This window comes from Xyrauchen texanus, chromosome 18 (assembly GCF_025860055.1).
Source record: "Xyrauchen texanus isolate HMW12.3.18 chromosome 18, RBS_HiC_50CHRs, whole genome shotgun sequence".
In the NCBI taxonomy this organism is placed as follows: domain Eukaryota; kingdom Metazoa; phylum Chordata; class Actinopteri; order Cypriniformes; family Catostomidae; genus Xyrauchen; species Xyrauchen texanus.
The window spans coordinates 27,415,892-27,433,223 of record NC_068293.1 but is presented as its reverse complement, the minus strand read 5'-3'; the positions used below and the strand labels follow the sequence as shown (position 1 = coordinate 27,433,223).

General features: G+C 38.2%; 1 protein-coding gene across 2 annotated transcripts in view; it reads right to left on the bottom strand.

Moving 5' to 3' along the window:
* LOC127659229 (guanine nucleotide exchange factor DBS-like) overlaps positions 1 to 17,095 on the bottom strand; it is a 35,467-nt gene extending 18,372 nt beyond the window's left edge. For both annotated transcript variants that reach the window (XM_052148950.1, XM_052148951.1), the window contains exons 1-10: positions 17,011 to 17,095; positions 12,961 to 13,044; positions 4,467 to 4,581; positions 4,296 to 4,386; positions 3,902 to 4,015; positions 3,638 to 3,754; positions 2,701 to 2,850; positions 2,455 to 2,579; positions 2,151 to 2,265; positions 83 to 202 (exon numbers count right to left, since the gene is read on the bottom strand). In XM_052148950.1, coding sequence (XP_052004910.1) covers positions 83 to 202; positions 2,151 to 2,265; positions 2,455 to 2,579; positions 2,701 to 2,850; positions 3,638 to 3,754; positions 3,902 to 4,015; positions 4,296 to 4,386; positions 4,467 to 4,581; positions 12,961 to 13,044; positions 17,011 to 17,089 — 1,110 coding nt within the window. In that variant the 5' untranslated portion in view covers positions 17,090 to 17,095. The remainder of the gene's footprint in view (positions 1 to 82; positions 203 to 2,150; positions 2,266 to 2,454; positions 2,580 to 2,700; positions 2,851 to 3,637; positions 3,755 to 3,901; positions 4,016 to 4,295; positions 4,387 to 4,466; positions 4,582 to 12,960; positions 13,045 to 17,010) is intronic.
* Between the last annotated feature and the right edge of the window lie 237 nt (positions 17,096 to 17,332).

Here is a 17,332-nt window from a genome sequence, read left to right as displayed (position 1 = left end):
TGTTGTGTGCAGTGTTAGTAGATGTTGTTTGTGACTGAGTATACTACACATAAACATAAATATGCTGTGGGTGGGGACTCACGCAAGCCTTCTCTTCATGACTGGTCAGCTCTTCAAGAAGGTGTTCTGTTTGGGCATAGCTTATTCCAACATCTGAGAAAGCATTTAGTGTGTCTGTTGCCTGTTTCAAATCTGTTTGCACCTTCAAGAGCATAGCAAATGAAAACAGTGTACAAATATTGTTAGTAAATAATATTGTTTTGCAGTAGGGTATAGTTTGCATAAAAGAAAATGTAGCCTATAGGTGTGATAAGCTTTCTCTTTTTTGTAACATTTTAATGACAATTAAGCATATTTCCTCCCAATTCTTATTACCATAATACATACAAAAAAAATCGAAATTCTCATTACTGTAATGTGAAAAATCAATTGTGTATTATTTAAATGGTAAATCACTTATACATCATGGTAGTATTTGTTTTACTTACTTGAAATAAAACGCTGATATTAAAAATAATCATTGTATTACAATCAGTAAAACAAAACACTGGATTATTATAAGTAAATGAAAGTGCACGAAACCTGTCAAGAACATATCTGGGTCATATTTCACAAAACAATTAACATAAATAAATAATAATAATAATAATAATAATAATAATCTATACAGTGCTTTAGAAATGTATTTGCCCCATCCTGATTTCTTCTGTTTTTGTGTATTTTTCATACCAATATTTTTAAGATCTTCAAACGAAATATAACAACCGGAGTAAACACAAAATATCACCTATGTGGAAAAACTAACTGCCAACTTTAGCAGCAACAACAGCAACCAAATGCTTCCGATAACTGGAGATCAGTCTTTCACAACACTGTGATGGAAATTTGGCCCATTCTTCTTTGCAGAACTGCTTTAGATCAGCCGCATTGGAGGGTTTTTGAGCTTGAACTGCCCATTTAAGGTCCTGCCACATCATCTCAATCGGGTTCAAGTCAGGACTTTGACTTGGCCACTCCAAAACTACATTATAATTTTGCTTCTTTTGGGGGTCTGTGTCTCAGTGACACTGACTACAACCCCTGGAGTCACGAGTTTGAATCCAGGGTGTGCTGAGTGACTCCAGCCAGGTCTCCTGAGCAATCAATTTGGCCTGGTTGCTAGGGAGGGTAGAGTCACTTTAGAGTCAACTGAGACTCGTCCTCTGCCACCCGAATTGAGGCAAGTCACTACGCCACCAAGAGGACTTAGAGTGCATTGGGAATTGGGGAGAAAAGGGGAGAAAAAAAAAACCAATACAAATAATTTTGCTTCTTTTGATCCTGAGTTTCAACAGTTCAATTTTTGACTCATCAGTCCACAGAACATTCTGGTGTATGGCAAAATTCAGACAAGCCTTGCCTTAATGTTCTTCTGGATTAGCAGTGGTTTTCGCCTCGCCACTCTGACATGGATGGTATTTTTGGCCAGTGCTTTTCTGATAGTGGAGTCATCTTTATTGATGCGAGAGAGGCCTGCAGTTCTTTGGATGTTGCCTTGGCTTTTTTGTGACTTCCTGGATGAGTTGTTGCTGTGCTCTTTGAGGAATTTTGGAAGGTCGGCCACTTCTGGGAAGGTTCACTACTGTGCCAAATTTTCTCTAATTGGAGATAATGGCTCTTATTGTGGTTTCATAGTCTCTGAAATAGCTTTGTAACACTTCCCAGGCTGATGTATCTCAATCACCTTTTTCCTCATCATTTCTGGAATTTCTTTTGACCATGGCATAGTGTGCTACAGGGCGAGTAGACATTTCAGCCAAAAAATGCTGCTGAAAATGTTCTATTTAGGTGTTGATTTGATTGAACAGGGCTGGCAGTAATCAGGCCAGCTGAACGCCATTATGAATGCAGTTTCATAGATATGACGATTTAGTAACTAAAAGGGGCAAATACTTTTTCACACAACAAAAAATAAAAAACAAATGCATTATAATAATGGGAATTTTACAGTTATTGTCATGAAAATAAGCTCAAAATCAAAATAGAACTAAAATAGTTTTTTTTTTTTGGTGAAATGTGACCTGTCTATGTTCTTGACAGATTTTACTAGATTAACCCAATAACAAAATAATAATGAGAAACAAAATAAAGAGTGTTATTAAAAGCAAGACCTGCTGAAAGTTGTAGGCAAACTGGCAGAGTTTCAAACTCAACTCCATTTTATTTCTGTGCTGGAACCAAAAGTCATCAAACGCTGAAGAGCTCTCATTCAACTGGGATAATAGCCTGCAAGATGACAGAGAAAAGACAAAGAGGAATATACTGTATGAGAATGTTATAAAATCTAAATTTACAGTAGATGCTGTATTGTACAACAAACATATTAAGGTATTAATAACAAGTCGCTTTTATAAGCTTCCAAGCACATCTTAACTGATTTTACAATACATAATATTGTGAAAGTTCCAGGCTCACCTGTGCACTGTTGCAATGTTTTCCAGCTGATCAGGGTTCAGACTGCTCTCCGGGTCTCTGCGCACTGGTTCTCTAATGTTCTCAAGAAGATTGCGTCCTTGGCTGAGAGCACCTGCCATCTCTTCCTAAAGACAAAATATTGAGCAAGGAAATAATAGCATCATTACCAAAACGATTACCAGTCCTAGAATTCCTACTGAGATACTGGCACATACTGAATGCTTTGAGAAGGTTTTAGATAAATACTTTCAAACTCTCTTTCTTGCTAGTGTGTGCATTCAGCAGACTGCTGGCTGTTTGGAGGTTGTTAGGAAGTTCTGTTTCTGCCAGTTCTCTGCCAAACACTAGTAGTCTCTGAGACATCCTCTTCACTGATGCAGCAAAGCTTTCTAGATCCTACAGCCACAAAGACATCATAAAATGCACCTCCTATATGATGCATATAATCACTGTAACTTATGCTATTTGGTGTACAGTATTTTAAAGATGTAATTCACACTTTAAATGTATGAATGTCCCCCCCCCTTTTCTCCCCAATTTGGAATGCCCAATTCCCAATGCACTCTAAGTCTTCATGGTGGTGTAATGACTCGCCTCAATCTGGTGACAGAGGGCTGGAGTCAGTCAGCATGCCCTGGATTCGAACTTGCAACTCCTGGGGTGGTAGTCAGCATCTTTACTTGCTGAGCTACCCAGGCCCACAATGTATAAATGTCTTTGCATTTTATTACAAATGATCAAACCAAGTGGAATTTATATTTCTGAAATATAGCACAAAAACACTTTTAAAGCTAAAATGTCACAAATTGGGCACTTTATAGTTGCCAAACTTTGTGGAACATGGCTATAGTTCATGGTTGAACTTGAGAGAAACAGAGTTCATGCATCTAATAAAAATCACCTTGACACTAGTTTGTTAAAAGCCACTGAGAAATGGCTCAGAAAATGTTGTTCTGAGAATAGGTTTAGCATTATTTGTTTGGCTCCTACTTGGTTTGATTTTTTTTGTTTAGTTTTTTGCCTATACAATGAAATTCATATATTTTTAATTGTAACTTCAGTGTCAAAAAACACTTTAGTGAATTTTGTATGTTGTAAGGTTGTTACTTTGTAGTAAGTGTATAGCAGTGTATTTATGGTGTTTTAAAAGTGTGTTGTGTTTTAAAAGTAAGTTTGTTCTTACAGTGCGATGAGAGATCCAAGTCTTGTGGCAGTAGTACTGAGAGCCACTCAGTTCTTGTGTCAGTTGACTCGGCTCAATATAAGAGTGCAGGTCAGTCACTGAGCTTAGCATAATAACCTTCAACACACACACACACACACACACACACACACACACACACACACACACACACACACACACACACACACGTTACAGTCCTAAGGTGTGCAAACATATAAGTTTAGTATATGTATTAGTTGTGAAGATATATACATAAAAACTTACTGGTACTTTAAAGTCGTCTCGGTTGAGTTTGAAGAACACATCAGACAGCATTCGCTGAAGGATGGCACTAGGTCTCAGCACCAGAACAAGCCGAAGATTACCAGGAAACCAGCCCTACATACAGCATATGCAAACACATAATCAAGAATGCATACACACACAAGCACACACATATGTAAGCATGAAAAAGCTAAAGAAAATGAGATTCAAATTCAATATATTAACTTTTTAAAAGACAAGTTTTTAACTAAATCAATTATAACAAATCTGACCTTCAATCAAAAAATTTACAAATCCAGATATTGTGAACTATAACAACAGAAAGGAAACTACAAGGAAGATTTTGACAGTTTTTGCATTGATTAAAGGAGTATAGAAATGCATTTTGACTTACTGAGATACGCAGTAATGTTCCCTTTAAACAAGTCCATCGATCCCGACGCCTGTCAATCACTACGATAAAACCCACACCTGCTGCACTCAAACTGGTGAAGACACATGCACGTGTTACTGCTGTCAGCATGTATGATAATAAAAGAACCAGGAAAAGTGTGTATGAGTGTACCTGGGAATACTTGTCAGGTAGGTGAGAACATTATGAAACTCTTGATCTCCAATTTCACAAAATGAAGGAAATTCTGGCAAGATAATGATAGGGCTTCCATCCTGTCCTCTTCCCCCTTAAGAGTGATTAAAATGAGAGGAAAAACCTGCTCTTGTGATCCGTTCTTTGTGCAAACAGCAGAGGGCAATAAACACCAGAGAACTGTGTAAATTAGAACAGATGCTACATTGTAATGAAATGTTTCTTTTGTGTTGGTATGAACAGAAATCTTACACAGGTAAGCCAATGAGAGCCTACCGGTACTCACACCACCTGCATGCTGTGTTAATCTACATATTGTGTGCTACTGCTACTGAACAACAGTTGGTTGAGAGCGATGTGAGTGCCAAATAACAACACAATTCCAGATTGCTTTGTTGGTGTTCTACCATCAGTATTGAGGCTAATGTTTCAATATTATGCTGGTCTCTTGTTCAATGTACAGCAAATCTATGGGATTTTTTTTCAGACATTTTATGTGTGGAGTGTGACATTCATTTGTGCAATAGCATGCCTTTACTCAACAATCTGCACAATTTAAGGCATAATTAATTTCCATATAACTGCAGGATAAGTTGAAGTAATTTTCTGGGGCTTTTTGTGATGAACTCTTTATTGACAAATAAAGAAAAGAAAAACATATCTACACACAGAAACAACATTTTATGACATGGAAATTCCAAAAGCAGTAATCACCACTCCCAGAGTATCTGCCACTTTAAGGGGGTGTATGCTACTCCCAAAAATTGTTCAGAGCAGGTGGCACAGCTGTAAATACCTAAAGAACTGAGATCTGGGAATCCCAAAATGTTGAACCAAATTTTCAAAGGATCTCAACACTCCACTCTCATATATGTCACCGAGTGTATTAACCTCCCTCACAGTCCACTTTGACCAGCAGAAAGGGGACTTATTAATTCATAATGAAATAAATGTCCGAATTAAACACTCTGGACACTTTTGTACATACTGAGTGCCAATGCGAGATAACGGGGTGTAACTTAACTTCTCTGATTAGTTTGATAGAAAGGCTTTGCAATGGCAAAATAGGGGCAAGTACTTCATGTTCAATACAAAACCAGGGAGGGGCTCTCTCAGGTGGAAGCGACCAATGAACCAAATGTCTGAGACCAAATGCAAAATAATAAAACAAAATCTTGGGTAGGCCTAGGTCAATCAGCCTATGCAATTTAATGAAATGTAATCTGGGACATTTACCATTCCAACTGAAGGACTTCCCTATGCTAGAGAATATAGGGAATATTGCTTGAAATAATAATACATTTAATATAGTGCCTTTCTTCAAACTCAAGGTCACTTTACAGGATGAGAGAAAACAAAAAAACAACAACAACAAAACAAGAGTCAGAGAAGCATTGGTCTAAGAGTTATGTTTTGAGATTGATTTTGAAATATGTATGGAGGTGTGATCACAGAGAGACTGAGGGATAAAGTTCCAAAGTGAAGGGGCAAGTGTGCAAAAAGCCTTACCACCTAGTGATGTCAGCTTGCAACTTGGAATGAATAATAGGCCCAAATCAGATGATCTGAGTGAGCGTAGTGGGGTATAGCGGCATCCAAGGTCAGTGATGTATGAGGGGGCAGGACCATGTAAAGTTTTGAATGTTGTAAGGAGAATTTTGTATTGATACGACAGGAGACAGTTAGACAGTGTAGCCTACAAAGTATGGGAGTGATGAGAGGATTTCATTGTGTAGGTGAGAACCCTTGCTGCTGAATTCTAGATGTATTGCAGTTTGTTTATTGTTTTAGTCGGGAGGCCAGAAAAGGGGGCATTACAATAGTCAAGAATAAGAGAGGGGGACATCTATAGGGAGTGACTGTATTGACCTAGGTAGTTTAATTTTGGAATACAATTCATTTTAATTACATTAACCTTCCCAATCATAAATAAATGTTATGAAGCCTACCTGCCCACAACGCTCAAAAACCTTTTTATTAAGGGGTCAATTAAACTAAATCACACAAATTAGCTGGGAATAAAATACCCAAATACTTAATGCCGTGTTTGGGCCACTGGAAGGCACCTGGCTGAAAAGCTGTTACTGGACAGTACACTGTCAGAGCCAAAGCTTCTGATTTAGACCAATTAACTCTGTATCCCGAGAACTTCGAAAAGGAATTAATAATTCTTTGGAGGCAAGGCATAGGTCTAGTAGGGTTGGAGACGAATGTCATAAAAATGTCATCTGCGTAAAGCAAAAGCTTATGCGCCACACCTCCCGCCACCACCTCTGGTAAATCATCCTCCTTTCTTGTCGCGGATGCTAATGGTTCCAGGTCAAGACAGAACAATAATGGGGAAAGAGGGCGACCCTGCCAGGTGCCCCTATCCAGAGTAAAATAATCTGAAATTAATCCAGTTGTTTGTACCACCGCTACTGGGTGTCTATAAAGTAACTTAACCAACCAATAAAAGTATTCCTGAACCCGTACATTTCCAAAATCTTAAAAAGATAATCCCACTCTACCATATCAAAAACCTTTTCGGCATCAAGTGAGATAGCAGCAACCAGAGTCTGATCATTCGCCTCTGATCACATGATATTGATGAAACGGCTGATGTTATCAGAAGAGATAAGGCCCTGGATAAACCCCACCCAATCTATATATGTATAAGAGATGTTATAACTTTATTTAATCGGTAACCCAACATTTTTGCCCAAATTTTAACAGCTAGCTGGATCAGCGAAATTGGACGATAACTCTTACACTTGCTTGGCTATTTGTCCTTTTTAAGCATCAGACTGATCTGGGCTTGTGTCATGGTTGGCAGAAGCTTTCCATTCTTTAATGATTTTGTATAAACTTCAAGCAAAAGTGGATTGAATTCTGTAGCACAAGATCTAAAAACTCAGCCGCAAACCCATCTGGCCCCGGAGCCTTGCCTGTATGCAAGGCCTTAATTACCTCACCAAGCTCCTCCAAGGTTATCTCAGGATTAAGAGAATTTTTGTGTTCAGTCATCAGTTTAGGGAGTTCTAATGGTTTCACAAAGTTTCTAATATCCTCATCTGTAGATGAAGATGTGGAACTAAAAGAGATATAGAATTCTTTAAAAGCATTATCTGAGGTAAATATTTCACCACCAACAGAATGGGAATGGTAGAAAAAACTCTCTCCGTTTTATATATCTAGCCAGAAGTTTTGCTGACTTGTCCCTCAACTCAAAGTATGACTGCCTTGCCCTGAATAGACAAAACTCCTCCTTCCGCGACAAAATAGATTTATATCTGCATTTCAATCGGGTCAATTCTCTGAGGCCATCAGACGACATTCAGCGCTTCAGCTCTGTCTCGGCACAATATTACCTTCCAACTCCATGAGTTCTCGTGCTTTGGATTTTTTGGTGAATGAGGGATACTGTATGATCCTGCCCCTAATTATAGCTTAAGTGCCTTCCAAGCCCCACACACAGGACACTGAGGACCAGTTGGTCTCCATATAAACACTGATTTCAGCCTTTAACATTTGTTGGAATTCAGGATTTTGCAAAAGGGATACATTAAGGCACCAACTATATGATATCCTTTTCTTCATATGTGGCAACACCTCTAAACTCACCAGGGCATGATCTGAGACTAAAATGTTTCCAAATATTGAAATGAGGGACAAAGATATATATATAAAAAAAATCTATTCTAGAGAAATGTTATGGACTGATGAAAACAATGTATAGTCTCTACCAGATGGGTTCAAAAGTCTCCAAATATCTGTAAGACCTTTGAAGAGTCATTGTTGCTCTAGGGGGCTTACATACTTTTGCTTCATTATGATCAAGGAAATAGACCATCAAAAGACATTTGAGACATTTGAATTGTAGATGCTTATTTATCAGTGTAACGACTCCCCTGCTCTAACTTGAGCCAGCACTAAAGAAAACATGTCCACCCAATATCTTCCCAAATTTTTCAGCTTCCTGCAGGGAAAGAAAAACTTTATAATACTTCTTACGCTTAAGAAGAGAAATAACCTTCCTTCTTTTTATGGAGTGCGCCAACCCATTCACATTCCACATGGAGAGAGACAATCCACTCATATTAACATTTGACATTTTGACATATGAGAAAAAATTTATTTTTTACAATTATATATTTAAGACAAAATTATAATGACCACATTCCAACATCCCCCAGAACCAAACAAACAGAAAAATGAAAAACCATGCGCATTAACCCCGCGCACGACAGCACCAACTGGCGTCTATCCCTCTAAACTCAAACAGTCCATGCATGCCTATGAGAGCCCCTTCGACAACTTTGCCGTCGGATTGCTACACATTACAAGTTTTGTGAGACAGAGTTACACACAAACAGATAATCTATAAAACAAACTCCAGCCAATAGGTGGAATAACATAGATTCATCAGAATCAGAATCAGCTTTATTGCCAAGTATGCTTACACATACAAGGAATTTGTCTTGGTGACAGGAGCTTCCAGTGTACAACAATACAAAAACAATGCAAAAACAGCAGCAAGACATAGATAATTAAACCCCAAAAAAAGAATAATAAAAATAAATAATTATACATCGCTCACCGTCATACCCACATACACACACGTAGTGCAAATCTATTACAAATCCGTTAATACAGTATATTATGTACAGTGCAATGTATGTAATGGCAGAAGTGGATATGTTGGATAATATAAATAGACTTAACTCTGTATTGCACGTAATTATTGCTCAATGCGGCTGCTTTAACTGTTCATGAGATGATAGCCTGAGGGAAAAAAAATGTTCCTGTGACTGTCGGTTCTGGTGCTCAGAGCTCTGAAGCATCGGCCAGAAGGCAACAGTTCAAAAAGGTAGTGGCAGGGTGAGTGGGGTCCAGAGTGATTTTACCAGCCTTTTTCCTCACTCTGGAAGTGTATAGTTCTTGAAGAGGGGGCAGGGGGCAACCAATAATCCTCTCAGCAGTCCGAACTATCCTCTGTAGTCTTCTGATGTCTGATTTTGTAGCTGCACCAAACCAGACAGTTATTGAAGTGGAGAGGACAGACTCAATGACTGCTGTGTAGAACTGTAACAGCAGCGCCTGATCCACAAAACTGTCCCGATGGTATATTATTCCACAAAACAAACTCCAGCTGTTAGGCGGAACCAGCACCAAAAAACAAAACAAAACACAAAAGGGGCACTCAGTTTCCTAGGACTGTCAAACAAATGTTCAGTGAGCCGGCCCCTTCGGCTGGTACATGAGTGCAACAAATAACCCTAATCACTCCAATATCTTGCAAGAAATACTCCACAAAACAAACTCCAGCCAATAGGAGGCATAAGCACAAAGAATGTACAGATTCATCCACTTAACAATCCCGAAGGTGTGTTAATTCACAAACCAAACTCTAGCTGCTAGACGGAACAAGCACAAAAAGAAACAAAATAGGCACTCAGTTCCTCGAACAGTCAAGTGAAAGTCCAGTGAGTTGGTCAATTCGGCAACAACGTGAGTACCACAAAATAACTTATTCAGTCCATTGACTTTATGAAGGACATCGATTGCTGTGGCCATGTAAATGTTTTGTGGCCATCCTTAGCAACTATTCTCAATTTGGCTGGGAACATTAGTGCAAAAGCCACCTTCTGTTGATGCAAGTGTTTCTTGAATTCCTTCAATCGATCACGTTTCTCTCTTGCCAAATTTGCACAGTTTGGGAACAAGAAAATGCTGTGATTCTTCCAAAAAAGCCTTCCTTTACTCCTCACCTCATGCAACACAAGATCTTTATCGGATGATCTCAGAAATTTTGGCCAGAATTCATCGGGTCTGTCTCACTCAGCGGATAGCCGAACCGGAACCCTGTGAGCTCGCTCGATTTCCAACTTATGGCCTGTTAGGTCAAGCAGATTCTGAAAGAGCCCATCCAGGAAATTCACCATATCCTTACCCTCTTCAGCTTCAGGAATTCCGACGCTTCGGAAGTAATTCCTCCTGTTACGGTTCTCCAAGTCCTAAAATTAGCTCAAATAATACTCAAGTTTTAACAATAAAGTTAAAATGATAAGCTCCACATTTCTGCCTTTAAACCCTCCAAAGATTGGCCACATTCACTTCCATTGTAAGTGCCTCACTGTAACATTGAAATTGAAAACATTTTTAGAGAAGGAGGGGCGTCTAAATAATTTTTTGTAATGTTCAGCAATATGCTACAATTGCTGTTGATTGTGTAAAGGAATAGTTCACCCAAAAATGTATATTCTCTCATAATTTACTCACAAGCATGCCATCAAAGATGTGAATGACTTTCTTTCTTCTGAAAAACACAAAAGAAGATTTTTAGAAGAATTTCTCAGCTATTTTGGTCCATACAATGCTAGTGAATGGGTGCCAAAATTTGGATGGCCCAAAAATCCCACAAGTTGGCATCAATGTAATCCATATGACTCCAGTGGTTAAATAATGTCTCCATAAGTGATTTGATAGGTGTGGGTGAGAAACAGATCAATATTTAAGTCCATTTTTACTATAAATTCTCCTCCATGTTCAGTCAGGATGCCCTTTAACTTTCACATTCTTCTTCTTTTGCTTTTGGTTATTCGTATTCCTCATGCATATGACCCCTACTGGGCAGGATAAAGAATTAAGCACAAATGTACTTAAATATTGATCTTTTTCTCAACCACACCTATAAAATCACTTCAAAAGACATGGATTAAAACACTGGAGTCATATGGGTTACTTTTATACTGCCTTTATGTGATTTTTGGAGTGTCAAAATGTTGGCACCCATTTAATTGCAAAGTGTGGATCTACATAGCTGAAATATTCTTCTAAAAATCTTGATTTTATTTTTGTTCTATACACATCAGGGATGGCATGAGGATAAGTAAATGATAAGAACATTTTCATTTTTGGGTGAACTATCCCTTTAACTTGCATAGCACCAGGAATATACATTTCATAGTTTAATACTTGGGGTTAGTGACTCTGAAAAGCAATAACCTTATCAAGCATTACTAATAAATGTAATCATAAACACCATAGCTAAAACAAAGCCACTGCAGAAAGAGGGAGATTAGTGTTGTCACCATTCACCCAGGAAAGATACCATGATCAAAACAATGTATAAAGTGAGACTCAGACATGTCACTAAATTCACCTCCTCTATTCACTCCTTGTCCACATTGGGAGAGGGTAAGTGGTGACGTTGTAGTGGTAAGACAGAGGATGATGGAATGGAATGAGACGGACACAGAGAAAGCCTCTGGGTAAAGATACCATGTGACAAAAATATAAATTTGGCAAGTCATTCCTTCTTCTCCCTGTCTCCATGACAACAGGACAGGAATTGTAGGATCATCATTTACTCTGGTCTGCTCAGTTTAATGGTAACAAACCTGTCAGCAAGAACCACACGCATTCGCATAAAACCCTCAAAGCTGTGGTCAAACATGCCTACATGCAACAAAATGCTGTTTTCCCTTCCAATGCCTTTTTACATTCTTTACTCATCCTTGACCTATAGAGACAGGAAATTACAGGACGAGAGTTTTGCTAACAAATCTCCGAGTCGTGTACACTTGCACATGAGAATTAGTGTTTATAATCTGCTTCATATTCAAATAGGTATGTTCATGAATTAAGCTTTGGTGTTGGGCTTTTAGGTAAGAATTGTTTATACAACACAATGTATTTTGATAACCCAGATATGAAGAAATGGGAAGTGTTTATGTCACCTACTAAAATATATAAAAAATGTGTTGTATACGTGTGCCTGAATGTGTTGTGTTTATCTCTAGAAGAAATGTATTGCTCAAAAGAGTTCTGTTACAGTATGTCTCACTAGATAATATATGTTTCTCCTCTATTTCCTTGGGAAAATACATTTACATTTATGCATTTGGCAGACGCTTTTATCCAAAGCGACTTACAGTGCACTTACTACAGGGACAACCCCCCTGGAGCAACCTGGAGTTAAGTGTCTTGCTAAAGGACACAATGGTGGTGGCTGTGGGGATCGAACCAGCAACCTTCTGATTAACAGTTATGTGGTTTAGCCCACTACGCTACCACCACTCCCAGAATCACACTTGTTATCACAATCACAGAATACATACACAGAAATATAAATAGACAAATTGTTGACATACAGTAAGAGTATAGAACTATAAAATGAATGCTAATAGCATAGCTCAGGTAATTTGGTTTTGGAAAAATGTGATGAGAAATGCGAGAGTTTTATATACTGAATAAAATAAAATAAAATCTCTGACTTTTGATTGCAGACTCCATTACAAATCCCAGCACAATTTGTGGAATTATAGAAATTTCTCCTGAAATTCTAGAGGAGGCATGTGTGAAATTACTGCAACATTTTTTTTTTCAGTAGACATATTCATAATCTACTTGCTCTCCATTTAATCTCATTGCTTGTAAAGACAAGAAGAGAGAGCAATGTACAGTAAATGTAATAAAGAATAGTTGTTACCTGACAGGAATGCAAACTGTTGCTTGAGCTCTTTGAGGATGTCAGCAGCATAGAAAGAACTGGACTCCTTCTGCATGATCTCATCTGTAATAAATACACAAAGAAACACTAAAATCATGTCTATATTCAGGGCAAAATGACAGCTTCATTGACAACATGTCCATGTTGTCAGGTTGTTTGGTCTCATTATCACTCTTTAAATCATAGTTGAAGAACTTCTCTATTTTAGGGTCTGCACTCACAAGCCTAATATACCACCGATCAGCCACAACATTAAAACCACAGACAGGTGAAGTAAATAACATTTATTATCTAATTACAATGGCACCTGTCAAGGGGTGGGATATGTTAGGCAGCAAGTGAACAGTCTTCAGAATTTCATGTGTTGGAATCAGGAAAAATGGGCAAGCGTGAGGATCTGACTTTGTCAAGGGCCAATGGCTAGATGACTGGGACAGAGCATCTCCAAAACGACAGGTCTTGTGGGGTGTTCCTGGTATGCAATGGTTAGTGCCTACCAAAAGTTAACCCGTCTGGTCCGATCACACCCCACAGAAAAGCTACTGTAGCACATATTGCTGAAAACCTTAATGCTGGCCATAATAGAAAGGTGTCAGATCACACAGCGCATCGCAGCTTACTGCATATGGGGCTGCGTAGCCTCAGACTGGTCAGCGTGCACACGCTGACCCCTCTCCACTGCAGAAAGTACCTACAATGGGCAAGTGAGTGTCAGAACTGGACCATGGAAAAATGGAAGAAGGTGGCCTGGTCTGATGAATCACATTTTCGTTTAGATTATGTGGACGGCCGGGTGCCTGTGCATCATTTACCTGGGGATGAGATGGCAGCAGGATGCACTATGGGAAGAAGACAGGCCAGCGGAGGCAGTGTGATGATCTGGGATACACCTGACATTCATGTGGATGTTACTTTAACACGTACGAACTACCTAAAAATTGTTGCAGTCCGCATGATTTTAATAACTGATAACATTGATGGATCACTGACTGTAAAGAACTGAACTTTCTTTGTTTATTTTCTCTCTCCCTACATCTCTCTCTGGATCGGCACAATCACCCCCCAAAGACTTCTACAGTAAACAATATTACTATTGGTCTTGAACATACAGTAGTGTCAAACAGTCTGAGATTTCTTAGTTATGTGAAAAATTGAAAGAAAAACAGAAAGTTTTAACGTAAATTGGGAAAAAATAAAATAAAATAAGATTCTACATTACAGATCAAATAAGCACATTTGAGACATTGATGATATGAACTCCTTTGTACAAAACATCAGATTTCTTTGCAAATACTAAGAAATTCTTAAGTGGTAATGTTTCAATTAAACTTTTCATTCAACTTGTTGTGCTGATAATTTTTGCAATTTTTATTATTATTACTGTATTAAATGAGAAAAATGCAAAATACAAGCATTGCCACTAGTGGTCGCAAGACTTTTTGGACCCCATTGTAAATATACACACAATCTAAGTAAAGACCTGAACATAAAGCACTGAATTTTCGACAGTGTTAGCATGCTTTCACTCACTTTGTGCCAGTGGGACCAGAGGAAATTGTTCAAAATCACTGCCATGTTTGGGCTGCTTTTTTCTGGGTCTCCTCAGCATACCTTTGCCCGTTCTCACCGTCTGATACCTGACTACTGCTAGACCTACACAATCCTTATAACTATCATACTGTTCCTTTAAATATGCTTTATGATACTACACTCAAACCATTTGGACTGCTAAAGTACAACTACATGATTCAAACTATTTATTTGTTATGACATTAGTTACAAAACTATACAATTCAGAACAACTATGCTCTTCCAGTAGCTATACAACATATATGCTGCTTACCTACTACTGCGCACATGTACTAACAACTGGAGCAAGCTTTGTTACTGCTGTGGAATTTTTACATTTTTTTTGGTATCTGTTTTTGTAATCAGCAGTAACTTCTGCCAAACACACCAACACACACACACACACACATACACACACACACACAATGGTCAAGTCGCCTCCAGCAGGAATCTCACAAGGCTATGGAAGACTTCTCTCTGTCTTTTTGCTTCTGGAAATGAGGACAAATACGTTAATTTAGGCACAAAATCATATTCAGGAGGACACAGACTCATCCCCCACTTCAGATAAGTGATCAATTAATATGGGGGTTTATACTATGACTGATTTTGTAGCTTTTACAGCTTTTTACTTTTACAATATTTGTAAATTTTGGGAACAGAATACACTGTATGAGGTGATTACTCAAAACACATTTCTTATTCATAGTTAAAGCGATGTCATCCTCATGCTGTTCCAAACCCATGTGACTTTCTCTCTTCCATGGAACACTAAAAGGGAAGTGAAGCAGAATGTCCAAGCTACTCTCTTCAAAGGCTGTCAAATTCAAATTTGAAATTCAAATATTCATCAAATTGATAATAACATTTGATAATAACATTTGAATTCTAAAATGAGTGTTTGAATTTTGGATGCATGCCAAGCACTGACGATGACTTAAGGGCCATTCAGACTGATCCCATTCTTGAGGTTAAAACAGACACAGTGCAACAAATAAAACAGAATGCATGTGTCTATTGAGATACATTTTAAAGGCTGAACTCCCTTTAAATTGACACAGTGTCTAAACAAATTGTATCGTTCCTGTGCAATAAACTGAAAAAACAGCAAGACATGGCACAAATATATCCATCTAGCACATGCTTACAAAGATGAAGGCAAACATGTTTGTAGTGAATGATGGAGGTCTTTGGCGGTTGTGTCTTGGCTATGCCTTGGTTTGCTCTTATGACCGTCTCACTGCATAACTTGTACATACAACAGCATTTAATGAAATACATTTTGGTACCACCAGTACTGTGAAGCTTGAGACCATGGTAGTACTATGGCACCGGTTTAGGCTACTGTGCAACACCAAGTTAACATAGAACCATCTACTGAAGTGTTTATGTTCTCATTTAACTTTTTTTAAATGAAGATTTGAGAATATGAACTGGCTACTGTCTTTTGACTTTATCATTTTACATGCATTTGTTCACAGCCTGATATGTTCTTTGAAATAAACAATAACTATAACACGGTGCTGATTGGATTATATTGATTTGCTGAGAAACTAAATTCTAAACTCTCTTCCCCACAATGAAAGTGAATGGGGACCAAAAAGCTAAAAAAAGAACAAAAAGCACCGTAAAAGCATTATTAAAGTCACAAATATGACTTCAGTGTTTCCAAGTCTTCTGAAGCCATATGATAGCTTTTTGTGAGGAATAGATCACATCTTTAATTGTTATTCACCATTCACTATCATTGAATGGAAAAGAGAAGCTTGGACACCTGCTCTAAAAAACTCATCCGTGTTTTCAAAGATTTGAGCGTTAGTAAACGATGACAGAATTCTCATTTTTGAGTGAACTATTCCTTTAAGTTCTTACTCTGTTTGTTTCTTCCTCCCTCTCGCCCTCAGTAGCATGCACAAATACAGTCAGTCGAATTGTCATTTCTTTCCTGCATACTAAATGGATTGGCTCTAGAAACCAGAATGTAGAACATTTCACACAGATTTTTTACAAGACAAACGATTATCATGGTGTGTCTAGTTCACACACACAATAAACACATACAATTTCCAAAAAATGACAATAATTAGAATGTATGAACACAATCATGATCTCTATTATTAATCAACAACATGCAAATTAATTCATGCATCTCAGATCTCAATCGGTAAATTACAGATTACTGACCTATTTTCCATTGAGCATAAACAAAAGCAAGGATTTTTCCCATTATGACTAGACACCATTCTCAAAAAGTGGCAAAAATCAGTTCAGGCACATTATATAAAAGCAGCTTCAATCAACATTATCTCAGCTGATGCTTTATATCTCTTCAAAGGTGAATAATCCATATCATTGAGAGGCAATTAATACACTCAATGTGTAAAGACGACAACTACAACAGTCTATTTAAAAATGGTTTACTGAGACACATACACATACTCACATATGTTGAGTACTTACCAATGCTGTAAGCCACATTGCTCAGTCTGCATTGTAGCTCTTGCACAGCCACCTTTTCTGACATCCAGATCGTCGCCATCCTACTCTCCAGAGGGGAAAAGGGTAGATTAAGTGGACACTATTAGAGAGAGAAGAATATCACCCTCTGCCCATCAGTGATGGACAATTCAGCATCAGCACCACATAGACTTGGAAAGAGAGAGACGGGGGAGGGGTTTACAGATGACACCTACACAGTCAGACAGGCAGAATATAACCAGCGTCCCCCATACGCATGTGCACATAGCTGGCATGGCATGCTGGTCCTGTTAGGATTTGGCGC